We start from the raw sequence: 25,529 nt of genomic DNA on the forward strand, positions 1-25,529 counted from the left end.
CTTGTCCTGCCTGTTTGAACCCAACCTCCCCTTTGCCTGGGGCGGTGCAATATCCTCTCCCAGCCGCTCCGCCGAGCTGGGTATCAGAACTCTGTGACTCATGGCATGCCTCAGAGAGAAATCCCCCTTCTCGTTTTCTGGTCAATTCAAAGGAAAGTCGTTTCCTCATTTTTTTGCCTTCATTGCCAGGAACTTGCAGCTGCTGTGAGAAGGCAGAAGACGTCACTGCCTTGGGCAGAAATGTTGTGGCCTGATCGTTTCTGCACTTAGAGACAAGGAGACTCTGAATTATCTTGTGGCCTGAAATGATTCCCATCACACCACAGCTCAACACCTGAACAGGACAAGGTTTTCACTCAGCATAATGCTGAACACTCAGGCTCCCCAGTCAGAGTGCTTTTAAATACACTCAGACCTGTTGGAACTGAAGTCTTCCCAGACCATCAAGCTAAATTTTTACATGCAGTCCAACAGCCTGGAGTCCCTGGGCTGGCACTGCCTGAGGGATCAACCATGGAGACACTGGAGAAGCCAAACCTTCTGTTCCCACCTGGATCTGTGGGGCATCTCCTGCAATATCCTATTAAAACCCTCCAGTTTCAGACAGAGTGGTGAAGAATTCACACTACGAGATATATATATATATATATATATTTTGGCTTTAAGAATAAAAGCCACTAGAGGGATGACTGCAGAGGAGGAGAAAGATCCTGAATCCTTCATTTCTGAAACCCGAGACAGGAGAAGGCAGCTAAAGAACACAACTTGAGGCTGCGGGGAGGCAATTCAGAGCAGCACTGACAGCCTCCCCCAGCCCCTCCTGCACGTTCAGGGGCTCACCCAGGGACAGTGGCATCAACAAAGGCTGGCAACAGGAACAGAGAGCAGAGGATGCCCCTTTGCCCACGGAGCCACACTCCCCAGCATCAATCCTGGTTTCTCAGGGCGCTGATGGTTGGCAGGCGCTGCACAAAACCCAAACTCACGTCAAGAAGTCTAAGCCTGGAGCAAAGATCCTTTTCCAGAGTACAGAAATAACGAAATCTTACAGTGCTGGAAGCTTTGCCAGACCCCCGAGCAGGCTCATATTGCCATGGCCTGGCATTGAAGCAGCAGGAAGGGGATCAGGAGAACAGAACTCAGCAGCCAAAGGTTTGGGGCAGGGCTCATCACGGGAAAGGAAAGCAGGCAGCAGGGAAAGCTTCAGGAAAAGCGTTAGGTTAAAGTTGGAGGGATAAAAAGCAGAGGGGTTGAAGGACAGAGCTTGGCTGGTGCCACCCCAGTGCCTGACCTTGCTCCACGCACTCCACATTATCACCAAAATGCACAACAAACGCTCTGCACAGGCCAGGGGGGGAATGGATGGGCAGGGAAACAAGCAGAAGAAGAGAGGCAGAGGCCAGCGAGCACTCACACGGTTACAGTCATCGGCAGGAAGGGGGGAGCCTGTCCCAGGCCAGCTCCCAGCAGCCTGAGGGAGCGTCCCTTCAGCAGCAGGGGAGGAAACACCGCTGGATTCAAAGAGGATAAAATCCCAGCTGGGTTACACACGCACAGTGGGGCAGGGGGAAAAGCAGCACAGAGCCGTGACCTCGGAGTCCAGCGTGGAAGGATGCAGCGCTGCCATGGGGGCAGCCCTGGGATGGGGTTTTTGGGGGCTGCTGTGGCAGCCTGGCCCCGGAGGAAGCAGCGGTGACGAGGCTGACGAGAGGGCAGAGCTGTGCAGGGAGCTGCGCAGGAGGCACCCGGCTCTCCGCTCTGCTCTGCTCTGCTCTCAGATTTCTCCCATCACAGGCAATTCGGTTTTAAAGGAGCAGCTGCCTTGAAGCCTTTTGCCAGATGTGCTGTGGGGTAGGATGCAGAGAGCTGGGAGAAGGAATTCTCTGTTGAAACAAAGAGGATGGGAGCGTAATGATTACTGGAATGAAATTCTGCCCACTATCACAGCCTTTCCCAAATCTCCTGAAAACACCCGGTGGCAAGTGTGGATGCTCAGCTCAGAAGGAAGCCAGGGGATGCCTTGCAGAGGTAAAATCCATAAAAGGATGTCCCCAGCTCTTTCTGCATGGTTGGCACCTCTCCTTTTTGACTGCCGACTACGAGCTGTGAAGTCGCACGTAGTTCCCAAAGTGACCACTGCAAATCTTTTCGTATTCCCAAGATTTACAGCACTAAAAGCACAGAACAGGCCACGGTGGAGTGTGTGTGTGCTGACTGCAAAGGCAGGAGAGAGCTTTGTTCAGGCACTCACACTGACAGCAACCTCTGCAGCACGAGAGCAGGAGGATCCCTCACCAAACCACTGCCAAACACCTCCAACCCCCAGTTCAGCCCTCGGGAATTTTTCTGTCCCTACAGAGAATCAAGAAGAAATGCCCTGCAGCGAGCAGCAGCATTTCAGAAACAGCTGATGGCTGGAACATCCAGAGGTCTCTGTAAGGACACGAGCACAGGCATTCCAGCTGAAGGAAGCGATTCCCAGATCCCTTTCCAGCACTCCCAACCTGCCCGAGTCCCGGGGGAAGCTGAGGCAGCACCAGAGCAATTTCTCCTGCAGCTGCTTAGCAGAAGGATCAGCAGCATTCTGTGCCTTCAGCTTCCCTCAGCCAGGGCTGGGACCAGCAAAACTCCAGGTCATTGTGGGCCCAGACTCTCTGAAAATTAGAGGGGGAGAACAGAAGGAAATAAAAAACCTCCTGTTTCTGCCCACCAGTCCAATTTATCGGCTCCACAAGTGGGTTTTGTCTCACTTATCCCTGCACTATTTCTCCTCACCTGTGCATTTAACCTTTCTCTGCCCAGGTCACTGTAAATTCAGAGATTTTGCCCCATCTCATCCCCAAGATTAAGTGCAGCTTGAAATTTTTTGAGATTTTATTCAAAGTAAAAGCAGATTAAAGCCGTAGCAACCTGAGGAGCTCCTGCCTTGAGACACCCTTCCCACCCCACTGCTGGGAGTTAAAAATCTCTGTAAAATGGGTGGGAAAGATGGAATTTACTCCTCACAGACACCACCAGCAGCAGCTCCATCTGCTGACTCGACTCTTCAGCACAAGAAGAGACACTCTGGGTCCAGCTGCGATGTCTGACATCGTATTTGAGGGTTTTGCTAAGTGGATACATATTTCCACCTCCCAGGAAGCCTTCTGAAACGGGAAAATCCCCTTTTAAGCTGGAATTTGGCTGCAAAGAAGCTAAGGGACACGTTCTGTTATGTGCATTCTCACATTTTATTCGTCTTCTCTGTTGGTCAGACCCGCAGATGGAGTTCTGTGTGTCTGTGTTCACTTTTTACTTCCCCTTGAGCAGCACACCAGGCCCCAGAACATCCCCCTAGGAAATTCGACACGCAGAGAACATCGACAAAATACCTTTGTCACGACAGCAAACCGGATTTGCAATGATTCACAAGGGAAAGATGTCAGAGGAACAAAAAGGGCTCCTGAGGAGCTGCACCCCATCCCACCCCGTTTTACTTGAACCTTTGTGTCACAGCAGTAGCCCCACACAGGGTGACAGCAAAGGACAAATTCAGTCCCACAGCTTTTTTGTTAATTTTTGCAGGAGGAGCAGCAGGCACGCTCATGGCGTGACTCACAGCTCTCCTCCTGATGCCAGCCCAGCTGAAACGCTCCCGGCACGAAGGAAGGTGGGTTTCTGTGACAGGCAGACAAAGAGGTGCTGCCCACACTCTGCTTTTCCTCAGGGAACCCTGCACTCACTCCCAGCACCCATTCATTCTGTTAGCGTGACTAGCACGGCTGAAATTCCCAAATCCTTTGGGTTTGGGCACCTCAGGGAGATTGCAAGGACAGTTATAAACCCTTAAATGTACCCCACACGCCCCAGCTTAGAAAGGCGTCCCCGTGAGACGAGGTGGGCAGCTCTGACCTCGAGGTTTAAAGCCAAGTCTGCAATGCCAACCCAAGAAATCCTCTCTCCTGCGCATCTCTGAGAGCCCCAGCTCTGGCTGGGAGAGGCTGGAGCCAGCTGAGTTCTGTGGGACTCTCTGATGGTTGATTTTATAGCAGAACTGACGTCTCAGTGCTGCAACAGGAGCCCACAGCGGCTTTGTCTCTCTTTCCTGGTCTTGCCCTTGATTAGACCAACGACTGGACCATTTTCAGACCATCTCAAACAGGCTGAGGGGCCACACAGCCCCTCTCAGAATGGGCTCCTTCTCTGTGCTCCTGCTGGACGGAAGGAGGAGCGAGCAGAACAAATCTGAATTAATCCCCTCACAAGCAGCCCTGCTCTCCCCAGCCAGTTGGCTCCTCACAGCGAGGGAAACAAGCCCTGAGCTGGGCATGGCAGCAGGGGAGCAAAGCTGAAATGAGAACCGTGGGCACTGCAGGGCTCAGGTGTGAGCAGAACACCGAGCGCCTGAGTTACACCCGGGCACTCAGGGAAACGCCTTGGGCTCGCTCACACCAAGTTACAGCCCCAGAAAACATCCCAGCCTCTTCCCCACCACGATATTCCGAGGATCCCAGCGATCCCAGACACGGAGCTGATGGGGGGGTGTTACTTACAGCAGGTGAAGGGTGGTTACACAACAAACTTCTGCTCCTGGGAACACGAAGGGAGGGCAAGAACCCTGCCCAGCGTCTTAGAGAAGGAAAAAGAGGGACATTAAAACACCTCTGCACCTCCTTCTCACGCCCCTGAGCGTCACGAGGGAGTGACAGTCTGTCAGACCTCCCCTGCACTCCGGCAAAGCACAGCAGAGTGATCCAATCCTGCCTAAAGCAGTGAAGCAGGGACACAACTTCCAGTGAAACACCAAAAACGAACACAGCAGAGTGATCCCAGCCTGCCTAAAGCAGTCCAGCAGGGACACAACTTCCAGTGAAACACCAAAAACCAACACAGCAGAGTGATCCAATCCTGCCTAAAGCAGTCCAGCAGGGACACAACTTCCAGTGAAACACCAAAAACGAACACAGCAGAGTGATCCCAGCCTGCCTAAAGCAGTCCAGCAGGGACACAACTTCCAGTGAAACACCAAAAACCAACACAGCAGAGTGATCCAATCCTGCCTAAAGCAGTCCAGCAGGAACACAACTTCCAGTGAAACACCAAAAACCAACACAGCAGAGTGATCCAATCCTGCCTAAAGCAGTCCAGCAGGGACACAACTTCCAGTGAAACACCAAAAACGAACACAGCAGAGTGATCCCAGCCTGCCTAAAGCAGTCCAGCAGGGACACAACTTCCAATGAAACACCAAAAACGAACAGTGGCGGCGTCTCAGGAACAGAGGGCACGCGATGTTTTCACTCACTGGCTCTGCCAGAGGTGAGAGGGGCAAAAAATAACTTAAATATTAACTGTGAGAACTGAAAAAGCAGAGGGCTTTCACAGCATTGCAGTAAGCTTACGTAGACAGAGGTTTGAAACAGAGTTGAATTTGGGGCTTTGAAATATTTGGAGCATGGAAAGTTTCTGAGCTGCAAAAAGCACAGAACAGCTATTGTATGCTGTAAGGTGTGCTGGAGTGTTTAGTGATTTGCTAAAGTAGACCCTTGTAAGTTTTTAAAGCTAGAAAAACTTTGAAAAGGCCTTGTAACAAAGAGAACTTTGGCTTCTTTTGTTATGGTGTGAGTTTTACTATTTTTTATATCTCTACTTTCACTGAGACTGATAGCGAAATAAAATACTCGTGGATTTATTCTCGGTCGCCTCATCTCGTTAGTGGTGATCAGATCCAACAATTAACCACCTTTCTTACAAAAAAATCCGACCTGTATCGTTCTGCTTAAACCCCTATTTGATATTAACTCCAGCTGGCTCGGCGTTTGGAGCTAGACCCAAATCCAAATTCACTTTCAAGTCATTGCAAAAGCATCAGGGCTCTGATCAGGGACCCTGTGAGAGCTCAGCAGCCTCCAAGCCTTGTGCAGAGCAGTTCCAAAAACTTCCCTGCGCAAGATCCATCTGTGAGGGATAAAATCTCCTCAGGGATCTGAGTGAGCCAGGACTCTTCCCACCGAGGGTCTGCGCTGGATCTTTGCAGGAAAAGGGGTTCAGAACGTTGTGCCGAAGGGAAAAGGACGGAGGGAGAAATGCGCAGAATAAACAAGCCCTAGGAATATAAATAATATGGAATTTATCCAATTTTCAGACTTTGACCTCTTTCCTGCTCTTCCCAAAACTTCCTGGGAAAATTCAAGCGGCCAATAGAATTTTTTCAACTTGGTTCTGTGGTGAGCTTTTCCTGAATTCCCTAGAAAGTTGTCTTGTGGATTTTGATTCACTGTTCGAGAAATCTTTATTAGATTGCTCAGAGCCACAGCCAGCCCTGGGACTGCAGAATTAGGAGCTGCACAGATTAAGGAACTAAGATGAGATACAGGATATATCAAAGACAGAGATCTCAAAGTTAACTGTGCTTCCCCATTTCCTCCACTAGATATGATCTCTGTGTAAATCATTTGGATTTACAGAAGTGTAAATGTAAATAATTCTGATTTATTTGGGGTTTTGTGTAAATAGGTTCTTTATTATCTCTTGTAAACTGCCACTCACTTCCCTCTCCTCCACTTCCAACCTTGCTTTCCATGTTCTCCTCTCTTCAGCAGTCCTTAGGCTGAGTCTAAGGACCGATTTTTCCTCTGGTTCAGCAGCTTAACTTTTAATTAAAGTACACTTTGCACCCTTTAACCTGATGGGTGCCTCAGTGCCATGACAAAGAACAAGTCCTTGGATCAAGCAGGGACAGGCTCATGAATTCAGGGTTAATTTGGTGAAAATTCAAAGTAATTCATGCATAACTTTGTCTCTTTTCAGTGATTATGGGGTCTCTCATGTGCACACATCTCATCCAAATCGGTGGCTCCATCCCAGCCTTGCCCACCCCTGAAATTATTTTAAGTCAAGCACAATCTCCCTCAGCTCTGCCTGAATTTGCACTTACACAGAAGCAGTCTTTCAGCATCTGAGCAGCTCAGGCTGAATTCACCACCTCTGTCTCCCTGGGAGGTGAAAAAGGAACTCTGATTTCGTAAAGAGCGACACGAAGCGACTCAGCCAGGCAATCAGCCAGCGGAGAACCGAGCCCTACATTCCCACAGAACCTCCTTCCAGCTCATCCCACTCCATTCCTCCTTCCAAAAGCACCCTTAAAGCACTTTGCTGTCCCAAGGCGAAGCGTGGCTCCCTCCCAGGCACGGCAGAGACCGGAAAACTCACGGGGATTTGCGGAGGGAGAGCTTTTTCCTCAGGGAGGAGACGCGGGGGTGGCAGAGCTGCCTGGCCGCTGTGCCGCAGCACGCCGTGCCAGGGCAGGGCTCCTGGACCATGGCACCGCTTCCCAACGCTCCAGCCAGCAGCAGCGCTCACACCTCGGGACAAAGGATTGCCAGAGAGCCCCAGGTGCACCCAGAGCAGCGTGCAAAACGTTCAGTCTTCTCCTAAAACCTCCAGGAGCCGGAGCGCGGCCCTTGGAAGAGCCGAGAAGGGAACTCCAGTGGCAGCGCCTCCGGTGAGGATCCCGCCTGGGAGGATCCCAGCCATCCTCAGCCGCGTGCTCTTCGCTTTTCTCATCTCAGAATGAACTCAGCAGCTCAGCAGCCCTGTGCTTTTGGCTGGGGCAGCTTCTTTCAGCACTTTCCCAGCTGTCCCGAGGCGGGTGCAGCTCGTTCCCTGCTCAGAGCATCTCGGGCTCCTTCTGCTCCTGCCCTGCTCTGGAATGCCAGGGCAGCGTGCCAAGGCAAGGTGCACCTTCCCTGGCACAGCACGTGGCTCCCTGCCCTCCTTTCTGCTCACATCCTACAGCTCTGATGAAATCCCAGGTGGTTGTACCACTTTTAATTTTTTTTTTTTTTTTTTTTTAAGAGCTGATGTACAACAGTCGATTGATAAGTGACCAGAACTGCCTTGGAGTTCTTCAAAACAGAAGCTCAGAGCTTCAAATCTGTGCTTGGAGGACTCTTTGTTACTGGTAAAAAAAACAAAAAACAAACAAAAAAAAAAAACACAACCAAAAGCAGCAAAAATAAATCCTCCTCATTCAATTTCGGGGGGGGGGAGGTGTCTAAAAGATTCAAGATGCCTCAGGAACAACCTTCATCTGTGTTATTTCTAATAGCAGACAACAAGCCCTCAAAGGCTCTGTCAGCTTTGTCACTAATTCCTGTCCAGTTTACATTAAAAGGTGTGTTGTGGTTATTTTTTCATGAAGTTTCATGAGCACAAACCAATATCCAAAGGGAGACTGCACCAGTGGAGGCTGAGGGAATTCCATCAGCAAATAAGACCAAAACAGTAGAAAAGGTGATTTACTGTCCCTCACGTGGATAATTTTAGGATCCACGAAAAGAGTAGTTAATTGTAATTAAATTTAGGCAGGAGGAACGTTGCTGGTCCTAAATATAAGAGGTCAGTGGGCTCAGCATTACTCTGGCTTTGCATAAATAATTTTGAGACCTGTGCTGCTGAAATCTGCCCCTTCCAGCCAGGAAAGTATCATTAGCATCAACCTAAATGCTGCCTTTAAAATCCATCTGAAACGGGCAGCACTCCCAAAGGATCCCCTGCTGCTGCAGCCAGAAATTCAGGAACAAATCCCAACCCCGTGGAATTCCAGCTGAAATGGAATAACAGCACCCCACACTGAGGTGATGCCCTCGGAACTCCCCTGCTTTGCTCTCCCACTCTTTAATTCCTGCCAATTCAGTCAATTAGGGGTGTTTTGTTAATTAATTCTGGGCTCCACAGCCATGGGGAGATGGATAATTGGAGTGAAACGTGGAGGAAAAGGTGCTCTACAACTCCTGAGTGCTGATTCCGAGCCAAAAGCCCTCCTGGGATCTTCCTTGGCTCCTCAGGGTCACTCCCAAGTGAGTCAATTCCTGCTCTTTCGGGGGCTGGATGCGCTTTGTGAAAAATGCAGCTTTTTAAACGTTGCCAAGACCAACCTAAACCACATTTCTTCTTCGATGGCTCTGAGAAGCGCAAGGAAAAGAAATCAGTGATAACTCAGGGCTCTCGCTTCACGGCCAGCACAAGAAAACTCAGCAGATTCAGGCTCGGGAGTTGACCCACAAGATGCAGCACAGCTCCTCGTCATGTGGCTCTGAGCAAAGCAACGTTCATAAATCATGCACCAAAATAAACGACAAAAATCGGGTTTCAACAGCTTTTGTGCCACTGCTGCAATTTGAAATGGTCATTAATCAAACCCAAATTAAAGTTACTTCTGGAACTTCACAGCAGTTCTGCCCCAGGTGCTGCACACAAGATCTAAACTTCAGGACTGCCACAACACATCAAGAGTGAACAAAACAACCAAGCTCAGAGGTGTCTTTGCTGAGGACAGGATCCACCCAGGAAATTCCATTTTGAAGGATCAGAGGTGCTAATTGCCAGCACACAGCACGTCCGATGAAGCTGCTACAGCAGCTGGAGTTTGGGGAATGAGCCTCGAAAGAAAATCCTGGCTATTTCAAGGGCTGGGTGCATTGTCCAGCTTCCAAGGTGATGAAAAACGCAGCTTTCTAGACATCAATAAGACCAATTTAAATGACATTTTTTGTTAAACAAAGCTCTGAGAAACGCAAAGGAAATAAATCAGGGCCTGGAGCAGCTCAGCAGGTGCTGTTTTACTGAGCGGCGCCAGGCACAGACTCACCTGTCCTCACGCATGGAGGGGCTCAGGAACCGGGCACAGTCATCGTCGTGGCTGCTCTGCTGGCTGCTCTGCTGGCTGCTGCAACACAGACAGGCACAGTTAGAGCTGGGGAACCTCCTGGGCACAGCTTAAATCCAGATCGAGGTAAACAGAGCTGTTTGACCTCCTCTGGAACACTCAGCTTTAAATCCAGATCGCAGAAAACATCTTTGTGACCTCTGGAGCACTCAGCTTTAAATCCAGATCAAGGAAAACACAGACAGAGCCGTTTGACCTCCTCTGGAACACTCAGCTTTAAATCCAGATCGCAGAAAACATCTTTGTGACCTCTGGAGCACTCAGCTTTAAATCCAGATCAAGGAAAACACAGACAGAGCTGTTTGACTTCCTTTGGAACACTCAGTTTAATTCCAGGTCGAGGAAAACACAGACAGAGCTGTTTGACCTCCTCTGGAACACTCAGCTTTAAATCCAGATCGCAGAAAACATCTTTGTGACCTCTGGAGCACTCAGCTTTAAATCCAGATCAAGGAAAACACAGACAGAGCTGTTTGACCTCCTCTGAAACACTCAGTTTAAATCCAGGTCGAGGAAAACACAGATAGAGCTGTTTGACTTCCTTTGGAACACTCAGCTTTAAATCTAGATCACAGAAAACATCTTTGTGACCTCTGGAACATTCACCTTAAATCCAAATGGAAGAAAACACAGATAGAGCTGAGTAACCTCCTCTAAAACACTCAGTTTAAATCCAATTCAAGGAAAACAGATGTTTCACCTCCCCTGGAACACTCAGTTTAAATCCAGACCAAGGTAAACACAGACAGAGCTGGGGAACCTCCTCTAGAACACTCAGTTTTAAATCCAGATCAAGGAAAATACAGATAGAGCTGTTTGACCGCCTCTGGAACACTCAGCTTTAATCCCAGATCAAGGAAAACATCTCTGTGACCTCTGCAACACTCACCTTAAATCCAGATTGAGGAAAACACAGATAGAGCTAAGTAACCTCCTCGAAAACACTCAGCTTAAATCCAGATTGGGGAAAACAGATCTTTGTGACCTTTGGAAGACTCAGCTTTAAATCCAGGTTGAGAAAAACATCTTTGTGACCTCTGGAACACTCAGCTGTAAATCCAGATCACAAAAAAACATGACCTCTGGAACTCGAAATCCAGACGGAGGAGAACACAAGGTTCGCTCTCCACATTTGGGGTTGAAAAGAGGAAACAACAGAAGGCATTAAGTTTATATCTGATTCACTGCTAGCACGAGGGTTTGGAGTTTATATCTGATTCACTGCTAGCACGAGGGTTTGGAGTCTCCTAATCTCACTTTGTGACACTTCCCTGAGAACTTTCTGAGCTATGAAAGTGACCTTGCACATCACCTGGGCAGCATCTCATAATTCCTTACAGCCAAACATTCCAACACCAAGCTGCTGGGTGTTTATACCCGCCCCAGCCCCAGGCAGAGGTAGAAAAGAGCAGTGAAAAACAACTTTTGAAGTGGCCAGCGTTGAATTTCTGGTGAGATTTGCAAGCTGAGCCCACAAGATGTCACTGTCCCCCCTGCAATGGGCGTTTTGTGGGCGATAATTGCATTTCCTGCACATTTATCCTGTGGAGTTCGCATCAATCAATCTCTGGCAGCTCCAGGGGCTCCTCAGGATTCCTGCTCCAGCTTCATGTCCTGGCAGCAGCTCCTGCTGAGCAGGGGTAGAGGAGAATCTGCCTCCAGGTGAGGCTGGAGGGCTCCTGGGAGAGATGGAATCTGCTCTGCTGCCTACCACTGGCTCTGAAATGACGGCAAACCAGCGGCACAGAATTGTCTGGGAACTCCTCTTGGAACCCTGGGCACTGAGGATTCCAGGCTTTCTGTGCTGCCAGGCACTGACCCCCAAGCAAACACTGCACTGGACCTGGAACAGCTTCCAAAATGGAGTGACAGTGCTGGGATTGTGGGTGTGGAGTTTGGGTAGAAGTGTGTGATGTCACAGGGTGCAAAACTCAGAGTTTAAGGGTTTAGAATATAATAATAGATATAAAGCAAGATGGAGGCTGAGTCCTTCTTTTTCACCCTCTTCTTCATGGGTCTGGGTGGGATTTTGTAATTGGGTAGAAAAATCCACATTGCCGGCCACGGGTGGTTGGTTATTGGGTTAAAAGTGAAAATAATTTAGGTGTCATTTCATAATTGGACAGTTTACCCTTAAAAGGCCATCTAGAGAGAGAGATAGGGGCCATTTTTAGTTTGTCAGCTTGAAGTGCTGTAGAACTCACAGCTTGTGAGACTGTGATATGGATTAAGAATTAATAAACATCTGAGTCTGAACAAGAAACACCATCTCACACATTTAATCCTGACTCTGGCAAAAAAGAAGATAAAATGCAACAAACTCACACCAGGATAAATTTCTCTGTTGGGCAGGCTCTAAATTGTTAAATCATTAAATCAAACTAGTTTAAGTATGTATCACCTGCTTGCAGTCACGGCTTGCACTGGACACATCACATTGTGCAGAGGCACAGAAATACAAATACGGGATTAAAAAAAACCAAATAAAATCTCTACCAAATTACATCTTTTCATTCCAAAGAGCAATTCTTTATCCAGAAATCATCTACTTTGGGGAAAAGAGCACCAAAACTGCAAACAGCACATTTCCATGAAGTGTACTCAGTAATTAAAACAAAGGGAGGGGTTTTCTCCTCTCCCTTCTGGTAAGAGTTTTTCACCAAAGAATTCACGGTTTTCTGCAAAGAATAAAAAGCCAGCGGATCTTATTTCCAGTCAATATTTTCCTCAACCACCTTCAATTTCACCTGCTGCTTCTCAGAGCAGTCAAGGCCATAATTGAAGATGAGCTTTCTGAGAGCACAGCACCGGGCTTGGGGACACATTTGGGAGACATCCCCCGGCACTGGCCAGCATTTCTGCCTCTCCAGAGCGTGAGACAGAACGCTGTTCCTGTTGTGAGAGAGAGGAGAGCAGGCTGAAGCCTTCAGAAAAGGTAATTAGTGATCAATAGTTATAAAAACCCTTGAAAAACCAAGACAGAAATCAGCCTCAAACCACAAAACTCCTGCGATAAGGGAAGAAGAATTCTGCATCGGCTCCAAGCTGGAAATCGACAGCTGGGTGAGAATAATACCTTCTTAAAAGCAAATCAACATTTTGCTGGCACTTCTGAGCTTAATTATGGCCCAGGGAAGTGGGCAAGAGCACCCAGGGAAGCACATTTACCCTCTCTGCCAAAGGAATTCCCCCTTTTGATCAGAGGAAGCACTGCAGGGATTATTTCTATTATTCTCGTTTCGCATAGAAAACCCTCCCGGCCAAACCTTCCCATTTCGGTTCAGGCTGGAGCAGATGGAGCCAAACTTACCCAAGGAGAATTCCCAGTCTATCCCAGCCCAGCAATGCTGGGAACACCACGTGAAAACTCCCTTTGGGACAGCCAAAATGAACCTTAGACCTCTTCCTGCTCATCCACCCAATAAAGTTCGCATTCCAAACGGAGGTTTAAAATTTAACAGAACCCGGGTCCCGCAGCTCATTGAAATACAACACCTCGGCTGGAGATGGTGAGCAATTAAACACTCAGGGAAAAATCACTTTTAACCCACCTGTGCCTCCAGCACGAGCTGCTCACCAGAGGGGCGCTCGGCATTAAAAAAAAAAACAAAACAAAAAAACTTTGGGAGAAAATGATTTCAGCCTTCTGGTTATTAGGCAGTGAAGCAGTTAAATTGACTAAAATGCTCAGAGTGGTTGAAATGCAGAGCCTGCTGCTTTATGATGGTTTTTTTTTTCAGCCCATTTGAGGATAACCTGCTATTAAGTGTTCCCTTGGAATGGGAAAATGACAATTTCAAACACTGAAAGGAGACAGAGAAAGGTGGGATTTGTACTGAGGGATAACGCGGAGAGAAGCGTTCAGACAGGATTTTGTCTGCACAGAGAAGGTGTCAGAAGCGGGATAAAACTCTCAGGAAATCAGCAAAACGAGCTTGTCCCGTTCCAAAGCTCGTCAGAGATGAATTTGGACAAGGTTTAAATCTTCACGTGCACGAGCCCAGGGTGCCCCTTTTGTTCTGATAATTTCTTAGGCAATAAAAATACTTTAAGGTCTGTGCCCTTGTGGTTTTTTCCTTAATTCTCATGCAAACTCATTAGTTATTGCTTCAGAAAATTCCTTAACACAGATTAACCAGGCCTTTTAACAATTAAATCTTTGAAGATTCTGCTTCCAGCACTCCTCCACCAAGCAATTTACCCGGGTAACCCAAGTACAAAAAAACCCCATTTTTGTCCTGACTAAACCCAGGTGTTCTGATCCCACGCATTTTGTCTGAAGCAAATTCGAATTTGCTGTTGTTGCCTTAAACATTTCAATATTTCTCTTGCAGCAGGGAAGTTATGAGCTATGAACTAGCTTTTGTACTATTATTATTCATGAAAAAAAAAGGCAGAAAAGTCTCATTTTATTCCGAGATTTCAGTCTCCAAAGGGTAAGGCAGAGCCAGGATCCCTGATTTTATGCATGAACAGGCTTTCAGAGCTGAGCAGGTCTCCCGGCAGGAGATATTTATCACCACTTCACAAAGTTCAGGCACTCGGGTCAATTTTTGCACACCAAGAACCTTCTGGAACTCCTGTGCCCTGCAGGTGTGGGTGATAAACCCGCTGTGCTTTTAAACCTCGGGGTGGGTTTGGCAGAATTTTTAATCCAAAGGCATTTTTATTTTTTTTTTGCCAAAGTTGAGGATGAATGGGATAAGGAAAGAAATAGGACAGAAAGAGCTGTGTCCTGGAAAATGGGATAAGTTAAGGAGTTTGGATCATTATCCAAAAAAAAATCCCCACAGCTGCTAGTGAGAATTCCAGGTCTGAACCCGGATGGGTATTTTATATTCACTTTGTTTAATTAACCCCTTTTATTCATAAGGCTTTGGGTTCAGTATTACCTGTTCCAAAAAAAAAAAAAAAAAGAATAATTGACAATACAAATTCTTCATGTGTTGTCAACAGCTTTGGCAGCAGTTTTAAACTAAAATCTACCAAAGCATTCACAACTCATGAGTACTTTCACCATCAGATTCGGGAACTGAGAGATATCTGGGTTATAATCAAGCACAACAAGGGTTCAGTTAAAATTTATAATTATTTTTTTTTTTCGGTTATTTGAACAACTAAAGGCCTCTTTTTATTCTCACAGCTGCAAGCACAAAGACTTGACTCTACCTGCTGTAGAATATATAATAAAATACTTAGCGTGCCTGAAAAACAGCCCCCAGAAAGAGGATGGCTGTGCCAGTACCTGGTGTGAGCTACGGCTACTTCCAAACTGGCAAAGAAATCCTTATCGTGCCTTTTAAAGGGTTTTTACACTGTCAAAATCCAGATAATTTTAAGCCCGAGCTCATTTTTAAGTAAGTCTAGATTTGTAATGAAGATGGAATATTTCAGAGGGCGATGTGCAAAGGGTCTTCATTTGAAGATTCTCCCGGCAAATTCTTCTGGAAATTTTCTTCCGGAAAATTCTTCCTGCCCATCTTTCCTTGACACCACAAGCAGGGCAATAAAAGGGGATTGAACCCCAAGCCTCGGGTGTGGCAGAAGCAAAGTCTTTTTGAATGTTTTCCCACAGGAGGCTTGAGGAGCTCCTCAAAGAAAATTTTACCTTTCAATTCCCCTCTCTGGCTCTGCTGCCCCATCCCAGAGCGCAGTCCCAGCTCGCATTTCCCATGGAAGAGCAGGAATATCAATATCCCCCCATCCCTGCTGCTGGCACCTCCTTCCTGTAACCTCCTGGAGGTCCTGGAAAGGCTCTGAGATCTCCAGGAGATTCCTGAGAACCAAACACCTCCTGCTCCAAACCTTCCCATCTTAACTCCGTTTCACTTATGGGGAAGGCGTAAAGCCAAGTTTGCAGTCTGAATCCATTGGGAGTGATAAAAAAAGAGGGAAAAAAAAGAAAAAAAGAAAAAAAGAAAAAAAGAAAAAAAGAAAAAAAGAAAAAAAGAAAAAAAGAAAAAAAGAAAAAAAGAAAAAGAAATAAGGCTCTGAGATCTCCAGTAGATTCCTGAGAACCAAACACTTCCTGCTCCAAACCTTCCCATCTTAACCCTGTTTCACTTACGGGGAAGGTGTAAAGCCAAGTTCGCAGTCTGAATCCATTGGAAATTATAAAAAAAGAGAAAAAAAAGAAAAAAAAAAAAACAAACAAAAAAAGAAATAAGGCTCTGAGATCTCCAGGAGACTCCTGAGAACCAAACACTTCCTGCTCCAAACCTTCCCATCTCAACTCCGTTTCACTTATGGGGAAGGTGTAAAGCCAAGTTTGCAGTCTGAATCCATTGGGAATGATAAAAAAAAGAAAGAAAGAAAAGAAAGAAAGAAAGAAAGAAAGAAAGAAAGAAAGAAAGAAAGAAAGAAAGAAAGAAAGAAAGAAAGAAAGAAAGAAAGAAAGAAAGAAAGAAAGAAAGAAAGAAAGAAAGAAAGAAAGAAAGAAAGAAAGAAAGAAAGAAAGAAAGAAAGAAAGAAAGAAAGAAAGAAAAGAAAGAAATAAGGCACAGTTATAAATGTATAGACCCCACAACGAGTGTCACGCTCAGAGCTGGAGAGCCGGGCTGTGAACCCGCAGTAAATCATCACCTCTCCTCGCTGTAAAGGGTTAAAAAGCGGCAAAGTCCTCTCCTCTCACCTCCTTCATTTCACCAAGAAAAACATCAACACCAGCCTCCCCCGCTGCCCAGGCCAGCCCTGTCACCAACATCTTATTTAGCAGCCAAGGGCAGCACCTCGCGCTGGGAGCAGGGTCTGTGGGAAACCACTGAGACAAGGAAAATGGGAATTAATTGCTAAACTCCATCGGGAATGAACTGTTAAATTCCATCGGCGGGCACAGCGCAGGGCACGGATCTGGGATGGCCCGATGGCAAATATTTGCTGACCAGATAAGGTCGACAGCATCTCAGTCCCGGGCTGTTTGTAAATCAGGTTTTTAATACTCTTGGGTGACTGGCTGCCCTAACCCACACAAATACTGGAAGGCAAATATTTGACAAGAAAACCACAAACGACAGCACAAAGGCAGTGAGGTTCAGCAAAAAAAAAAAAAAAAAAAGAAAAGAAAAATAATAATAAAAATAAAAAGCCAAGGCTGGTGGAATCCACGGTCACTTGGCACAGAATGCCAGAAACAAATGGCAAAACCCACAAAATCTGCAGTCGCAGCAAACAGCACATCAGCACTCCCAGGAGATAGGAATGCAGCAGCTGAAAAAGAAAAAAAAAAATCACTTTTTTGGGAGTGCTTAAGGCCTCATTTGAACCTGCAGGTTCAAAAAGGAAAAAGTTACGTTAATACTGAGTCGCTACCAAGCCGTCATTTGTGTGTTTTCAAACTTGACATTAGAAGAGACACCGCACAGAGGAAGTTTGTGCTCATGGGTTTTACAAAGCCACCAAAAGCAGAGAAGAGCAGCTGCTTCCCAAACACTTGTCTTCCCAAAAACCCCCAATTAACCAGCTCTAGGTACAAGCCAAAAAAAGAGCATTTGCCTCTTCTGTGGTGGAATCGCAGTGGGGCCATCAGTTCTTTACACAAACGAGATTTAAACAGGAATTTTAGCAGAAACCAGCGAGCCCAACGCACACCCACTGCCCAATCCTCAGAGAGGAGCTGCCCCGTTTCCTCCCATCTGAGCCACAGCTGGAACGTGGAAATTCAGCAAAAAAAAAAAAAAAAAACCAAAAATGGGAACTGCAATATTTAGGGCGGCTTCTTCTGCAGCTTCTCGGAACAGAGAGACCAAAACCTCCCCGGAGCGCTCCACCCACCCCAGCACAGGGCTGGAGCAGCTCCCTCCTCACCAGCAAACACCTGCACGATATTCCTAAAGCCCTGGATCGCTTTTCATCATGAAAGAGACTCTATAACCTTAATCTTGCCGTTTTTTGAGGTTTTTTTTACTTTCTACAATCAGCAGTTTCTCAAAGGAAAAAAATAAAAATAAATTAAAAAAAAAAAAAAAATCACATCACTCAGGGTTTTGGGTTTTTTTCCTCTAGAAAATACCACAATATTTTTCACACATGTCGAAAGTCAGAGAAAGGGGAATGACCATTAATTTGTTCCCAGAAACGCTCAGAGTGAATTTCAATTTAATTAAGGAAAGCAAAACCATTGTGGGCTACTTGGTATTAAAGGCTCGTTTGTCTTTGCAAGCCAGTTCAAAATATCTAAGCCACCAATTTGTAAGTGATATTTTTAGCTCAAGTTCCAACAAATCAGCAGTTCACTGTTAACTGATTTATATCACTAGAGGGATCAAGAGAAAGCTTTGCAAGGAAAAAATGAGAGTTTTTGCCTCACAACGTGAAGGGGAACAGCTTCAGAGCCCAGGGCTGAGCAGTGCTGGAGTCTCCCCTCATTTGTTCCACACTCTGAGATAAGTTATCAGGATTTCATCTGAAAAACCTCCACATTTGAGTAGCTGGCAGCTCAGGAAACCTCCAGCTCCTCAGCACAGGCACTTTTCTGAGCTGGGATGGAATTCTTCTCATAATACACTTCATTTTTAATGTGTTAGAGGCATTTTCGGTCCTAGATAGGTGTTTCCTTTTAGATGAATCCACAGTGAGTGTCAGATTTTCCATCCGAAAACCAACCTGAGTAAATTCATCTGTAGAAGTGTCAAGAGCTGCTGCACAAGCTGCTCCCCACTGAGCCAACAAAACCCACAAGTTTTGCATCTTTTGCACACCAACATTTCATCCTTAACCAGTCCTGCTCTTAGGTCCAAGGGAGAGCTGTCCTTAAATCCAAACCCGAATGATCTACTCAGCAATTCTTGCCCCAAAAATCACACGCAGGTCCCGAAATGACAAGCGAGGGTGGCTTGAGGAGGTAAATAACAAATTAAAGCTGCCCTTCTGCCCACATCAATAATGCAGGCAGGCTGGACGCCCAACAAAATGCCACCAGGCTGCCCCCGAAGAAAGAGACATCAACGTGTCTTAATAAAAACAAAATTCGTGCACCTGTGTGCAGGGTTCACAGTTTATTGAAGGCGAATAATTTAATTACCTGGTTGGGAAATGGTGGGTGAGGGGTAGAGAAGGAGCTGTCTGCATCCCTCATAACAATCATCCTATTTATCATCTGCACAGCAACCTTGAGGTCTGGACCATGATTCCTGGAACAAGGACACGTTCCAGGGACAGTCCTGCCCCCAAGGAATCGCCTTCCTGCCCTCTCACCTCGAACAAAGCAGCGGCAGGGGCAGGAAAGGCTCCCACAGCCCGTGCCTGGGGTTTAATGGGAGGAAAAGAACAGCCAATGCTGCTCTATCAGCTTTTAGAGCCCCAGCAGGTAAACAAAGCTCCCAATTATCGGGGCTGTTAAAAACTAACCAGCGCGCTGGAGTTTCCGGGTGAGAAAAGCAGACCTGGAGCACTAGAGACAGCGCTGGGAGTGCTGAGAGCAGTTTGTTTATTCACTTGGATGCTTGGTGTATGCTAATGGTCACAGCTCTTGCTCCTGCTCTCCTGCTCGGGGCCATGTGAGCAGAGCTCAGCTGGAGCACAGCCTGCTCTCTCCCAGCTGCCAGCTCTCCTGGGAAAACCCTGCCACCAAACAGGTATCTGGCCGTGGAACGGGGATGAAAGTTGCCAGGCTCCAAAATAAAATGGAATTCCAGCAGCTCGACGGCAGCTCAGCCGGAGAAATGGAGGGATTGGGAGCACAGTGCATTTATTTCTGCAGAGGGAGCCACAGCCTGGTGGCTGCTCCTTTTGCCGGGTGAAATTTGGGAATCTGCCCACCTGATGGGATCCCTGCGCTCCCAGCAGGGGATGGCACACGCTGGGAATCCCTGTGTCACCGCCACCGGCTGAACCCCAAGGGAATGAGTGAAATGAAAGCTTGGTGAGTGAGCTGCTGCACAAACCCCTTCAGCCTCCAGCACAGCCCTCCCTGCTGCCCTCAAACCAACGGGTGGTACCGGGGTGACATTGGGAGCATCTGTCCCCAACAGCAGAGGCACAACAGCACAGCAGCAGGACAGAGCGGGTGCTCTCTGTGACCCTGCTAAAGCAGCAGGAGCAAACAGGCAACAGCAGTTTGATAGGAAAACAGCTTCTTTGCCCTAAAAACAAAAGTAAAATTTCGCTCAGGGCGCAGCAACGTTTATTCCACGTCTCTTTCAAATTAATGCCACGAAACCCCTCAGGGCTCATCACTCTTTCCATGGCCAGCTCGCCACAGATTCTGCTTCCTCTGTGCTGTTCTCTGCCGAGGTGTGAGAGCCCGGGGATGATCTCTGCACCCTGCCAGCACACAGTGACCACCAAACCTTTTCCATCTGGGCGAGGGAGGGGAAAGTTCCATTGGAAAACACCCAGAAGGGGCAGATCTGGAGCCTGCTGCACGTGAAGGAAGGAGGTGCCAGGCTGGCTTTGTTATGCTGATGCCACCTAAACCTCCACCTCACCTTTTCCCAGGCACTGCTTAGGAGACATCACCAAAAAAAATCCCTTGGAGATGAATAAGCAGGAAGTTGTCAGCATGGCCGTGTGAATAACGTGCACAAGGAAACTCGGATCTTTTTTCCTCCTTCAGACCAAAAGAAACGTGTGTTGGCCTGCCTGAAACTCATTCACCATCGATAAATCCAAATTAAATCCTCCAGCTGAAGGATTGGGTCCTTCATCCTCTGAACTTCAGTGTTCTGACACTTCGGCACGCGCCTCATGCATTATCAATCCCTACTTGCACGGCCACTGCAAGGTGAAAATCAGAACTATTTCCTGAGCCAAGAGATGTTTTTCAATGTTAACTTGCTGAGAGGGATTATCAGGTGCCTCCATGGCATGCATTCATTGATGAAAGCTCTTTAAAAATTAATAAGCTGACAGACTGACCTTGCTAAAGGGACCTGATGCAAGGAAAAATTATCACATAATCAGAGTGGATATTCCGAGCTCTGCCCTGTAAACACTCCAGCACCCCAGCAGGCAGTGAGTCAGTGTGGTTTGGAGGGTGCAGAAATGCTGAATTTCTCTTTTTCTGGAAGTGCAGCACATCCTTTAAGCACAATCAGCTGCACGGGAGCTGCAAACCGTGGAGGAAAACTTGACCCACACTGAGCCAGCATTTGGAAAAAGCAGTAATTTATTGGAGAAATCTTTTACGTGTCTTGTGTATTTGGGGCCTTCAGGAAAGGCAGCTTGTCAAAGGAAGAGTTAATTTCACTGCATGTGGGGTGCCCTGCAGAGTAAGTTACATAAGGTGCAGCTTTATCTCCCTGTGCCCACACAATACAATGCCTGGGCATTAATTCCCTGTGTTGACAGGCTCTTGGAGGTCTTTGGGAATGATTTGTTCCCTTTTGAGCCAAAGGACTGTGTGACTTTCAGGTCTGGAAAGCTGCCAAGGACTGAGCCCGGACACCTTGACACACAGACCCACTGGGCTGCTTGGTTTCTCTCTCTTGTCCTCTCTTTGTCCCCATACTGAACTGAGGATCTCAAGGGAAGTCTCAGTGGTAGGAATGAGCGTCACCACAAAACCCTGCCGGAGGTTTGGCATCACCACCACGTACAGGTAATGCCAGCAGAGAGGTCACTCCTCTCTCAGGGTCTCCTCAGGACGCCTTGGTGAAGTTAAACCTTCTCACCTACCGGCTCCGTGTCACCTGGAGGGCCACGAGCAAGCCCAGAGCCTCGCCCTGATGCTCCCAGAGAGCTCCCAGCACTTTTGCTCTGGCACCAGCACATCCAACCAACACCATGACACATTCCAGCCAACAGGCGAGGACAAAGTCCAGGGAGAGGCACATCCAGGGCAACGACAGACCCTTCCAGCCTATTTTGGGCAGCATCACCGTGGGAGCAGGGAAGGGGGGCGGCCAGAGGACCTACCTGCTCTCACTGCACTCCTTCTTCTCTCGGACGCGCAGCCACTTCCGAAGGAGGAAGCGCTTGCGGCGCGGGGAGGCACTGGGAGTGGAGCAGTTGGACCAGGGGGTGTCCTCGTCACTGGAGGGGGTGATCTCAATGGACGGGAGCTGCAGGTATTCCTTGCTGAAGGAAGGAGAATCCTGGAACCTGCCGGCCTCCAGGCTCTGCTCCTGCACGTTCTTCATCCGCCTCATCTTGAAGCGTTTCCTGCGCAGGGTCGGGGTGGACGAGCTGGACCAGGCGCAGCCGCCCTCCAGCACCTGCTGCTCGGGGACCCGCAGCGCCGGGAGCTGCAGGGTTTCTGTCATGTTGGCAGCTGGCACCAGACGCCCTTTTCTCCTTTCTGCTCCCACCCCCAGGGCACTTCCAGCTCTGATCTCGGTGTAAACCACACCGCAGAGCCACAGCTCGCCTTCCTCCTGCCTCTCTCCCCGGCGCTGCCCTCCCTCTCAAGCAGGAAACCTCATGTTCTTCACGTGCTCTCATTTAACAGCCCGCGGGCCGGGGAGGGGATGCCCGGGACACGGACATGCCGCAAGGGAAGCCAGTTTCGGGTTTCTTTTCTCCTTCTCTCCTCTACAAAAAGTCCCTCCCCCGTGTCTCGGAGCGGGTTTAGCTCTGGCACAGCGAGGGCTTGGCCGGGTTTCAGCTCCCCTCCCCAGCCCCCCTCCGCCTTCTGCTGGCTCAGGAAAGGAAAAGGCTCCCGGGGCTGCGCTAGGAAAACTCGGCTGCGGCTCTTCTCGAGGGACGAGGCAAGCATGGAGTGGAGCGGCGTGGAGCTCTGGGGAGGGCAGAGAGAGAAACAGAGGGAGGGGAGGAACAAGGCTCGATAAAAACCAGGAAAAAGTGTAGCAGGAGCAGCGCGTTCCGTTTCTGTAGCGGCTGAGACACGCGCGGGCAGCTGTCGCAAGCGTAACCGCGCTCCTAATCCCCAGAGGCAGGGTTTGTGTTACCGAATGTGCTGCTGCCACAAATCCACCGCCTGGACGGGGGGAAAGGAGGGGGAAGAGCCTCCCGGAGGAGCCACCCGGGCTGGGTTGTCCCCTTTGTCCCACCCTCCTGCTCGGGCAGCCCACCCCGGCTGGGTGGCAGCCAGCGAGCTTGGACTTTCGGCCTCCTTTCACAATCATTTATTTTATTTTATTTTCCTTGTCCCCACTGACTGCTCGCAGAGAAGCCGAAGGAGGAGGGGGGATTGAGGAACAACCCAAAAAAAAGCGCAGCAGCAGGTGGCAGCAGAACCGGCCGGGCTTTTAGCTCAGTTTCAAGCGAGTGAAAGCTGATTTAAAAAGAGTTCTGGTGGGGGTGATGCTGCTTCCAAAATGCCCGCGGGGGATGGAGGGTGTGAGGTGCAGGAACCCACAGAGACACCACAAAGGACAGGCACACGTGCAGAGCAGGATTCACACCGGGACAGAGGTGGATTCTCAGGCATCCACGCACCGAGGGAGCTCCAGCAAGGGTGGGACGCTGGGAGCAGCAGCCACGGGACACGGCTTGCAAAATCCTGGTGGCGAAATCAGATCAGGGAAAAAAAAAAAAAAATGTTCTGACAGATTCTCCGTCAGTGTTCGCTGAATTTCGCTGACTGATCCTGCATGAGGCCCTATTTTCATGCGAAGAAAAGGGATGTAAAATTAAAGTCCTCCAAGGCAGTGATTAAAACTCAGCTGCGTGAATTTCGAGCGTGCTCTCGCTCTCTCTCTCAAAAAAAAAAAAAAAGAAAAAAATCAACACAAAAACATCTCTAAATCAACCTGACACAGCTTTAGTTTTCATTGTTCGACAGCCTGGACCTTTAAAAATATTAGCTTCAGGTCAGAAAATATTTGTCAAGCTAAATCAAAATAGTCGTTCCTTGCACGGACTGCCTCGGTTTTGTTTGAAAATAAAACTTCACGGGAACTCTGAACATCAGAAACTGCCACCTAGGACAGAGATAACGTGTCAGGAAAGGGAGATTTATAGCAGCAAGAACAAGGGGGAAGGAAACATTTCAATCAAATGACAGAGCAGTTTAAATGCTCAAGTGCTATATTTAATTTGTGCACTGTCCTTTTTGCTCTGCTCATTCTGTAAGTTAATAGCTTGACAGCTCTTCAGAGGGATTTCTGGAGAATCTGTCACCTTGGTATCCATGCACCAGGTGCACACACACAAACAGAATGCCTTCCACAGACGCCCACTTAAAAACAGAAACTCAGATAAATGCGGTTTGTTGTTTTCTTTTTAAGTCCAAGAAACAAAAAAATCTACAGTTTAGGCAAAATGCCAATATTTCAAAAGTAGCTTTGCATCTTCCCTGCCTCGGGGGCAGATCCCTTTTCTCCCACATCTTGTCATGATTTCTACCTCCTCACCACGCAGCCAGAAGCATTCCTGGCTCCCTCATAATCCCAAAAAATTAACATTTCACCTTCTTCCCGGGGCGTCTGGGAATCAAACACCCACAACACCACTTCTGAATTTTAACCTAGAGAATGCAAACTTTCACACACTCCACCTCCCTGCTCCGGGGGGAGGGATGAGCAGCCCTTTGGAGATCCTGGTGAAGGTTTGTTCCGTGCATTAACGAGTTTGATCTCCCGTGGAATCTCTCGTCAGCTGCACAAGAGCCTCATTTAACCGCAGCAACAAGTACAAATGAGGGTCAAAGCTCGCACTCTGGCGTGACCCTTTTGCACAGTGGGCACTGCAAACCCTCAGAATGCCCACAGCAATTAGCTAATTAATCCACAAGAGACTCATCCACGCTGCTCTGGGCCGGAGCAGCTTTGGGAACCGCTTTGTCACCCGAGGAAAAACTGAATTTTCACCCTGATCCCTGCTGAACTCCAGCGGAGCTCCTTGGAGGAAAGAGCTTTCCCCACCTCCTTTCTAGAGGGAAAAGGGAATAATTCTCTGTGCCCTGGGAGTCCCTCTCCTCTGGAGAGAGGCACCAGCACAGTGAGTGCCCCTTTAACCCCCAGCACTGCAGGGATTAGTAACCAAGGCTCCTTTGCACGCCGGCGCATTTTTATCCCGGAGAGGGGATGCCGGGCACCTGCCTGATGCTCTGGGAAAAGAGAGAAGCTCTGCCAGGAGAGGCAGCTCCAACACCTGACCCGGAGTGAGAGATTCCAGCCTGTGCAAGGACTATTTCTGTCCCGGTTAATGGCTGTTCCTGCAGTTTAATGACCCGGCTAATGACGGATTTATTCAGGCAAGGAGTGGTTGTCGAGGCTTCAGGTGGGTGAACAGCCTCTCTCCTCCTCAAAAGTTCTGGGTTCCGCAGAAAAGGGCTGGCAAAAGAAGCGATTAGGAAAGAGAAAAAAATCCTATACAAAAGTTCAAATCCCTTCCCTGAAGGAAGAACGTGAACTAATGGCAGCCCAGATTCTTTGCCAGAGCTTTCCATAAGGGCTCTCCCAGGGGTTTAAGGGATGGCAGAGTGGGAGATGAATACAGAGCAGGAGCTGGCACTGAGAGTACAGGGTAAAAAAAAAAACAATTTTATTAATTAAAAGCAGTTCTTTTTAAGCACAGGAAATACATCACAGCTTCTTCAGAAGCCGAACCAAGTCACTCAGACGCACATCTGGCTGCAGAAGCTCGGCCAGGCCAGGGAGGGAGATTGGAGCACTCACAGCCTGGGGAGAACTCAAGCAGAATTCCCATTTTCCCATATTTCAACATCATTTTCAACTCCTTTCCCTTTCCTGTGCACACAGCTGAGAGCGGCAGGTTCTGCATGAGGAACCTGCAACTCAGGCATGACCCTGCTAAGTCAAAATTCTGATTTTGCAAAGTTCAGAAACATGCAGGGAGCTTGTTGGTTTGTTTGTTTGGGTTTTGAGCTTTTGTTTGTTTGGTTTTTTTGTTGGTTTGGTCTGGGTTTATTGTTTTGGGGTTTTTTTTGTGGGTTTTTTCTGGGTTTTGTTTGTTTGTT

The 25,529-nt window shown here is 48.1% G+C and overlaps 1 protein-coding gene across 3 annotated transcripts in view; it reads right to left on the reverse strand.

Annotated features, from left to right (window-relative positions):
* Window positions 1-25,529, reverse strand: part of GRAMD1B (GRAM domain containing 1B) — a 129,868-nt gene that overhangs the window by 72,917 nt on the left and 31,422 nt on the right. The window contains exons 1-2 of one of the 3 annotated variants that reach the window (XM_058423388.1): window positions 21,563-21,829; window positions 9,632-9,709 (exon numbers count right to left, since the gene is read on the reverse strand). In XM_058423388.1, coding sequence (XP_058279371.1) covers window positions 9,632-9,709; window positions 21,563-21,795 — 311 coding nt within the window. In that variant the 5' untranslated portion in view covers window positions 21,796-21,829. Of the gene's footprint in view, window positions 1-9,631; window positions 9,710-21,562; window positions 22,383-25,529 lie in introns of those variants that run through there. The other 2 variants (XM_040085177.2, XM_058423390.1) reach the window with 2 other exon arrangements.

This window comes from Hirundo rustica, chromosome 23 (assembly GCF_015227805.2).
Source record: "Hirundo rustica isolate bHirRus1 chromosome 23, bHirRus1.pri.v3, whole genome shotgun sequence".
Classification (NCBI taxonomy): domain Eukaryota; kingdom Metazoa; phylum Chordata; class Aves; order Passeriformes; family Hirundinidae; genus Hirundo; species Hirundo rustica.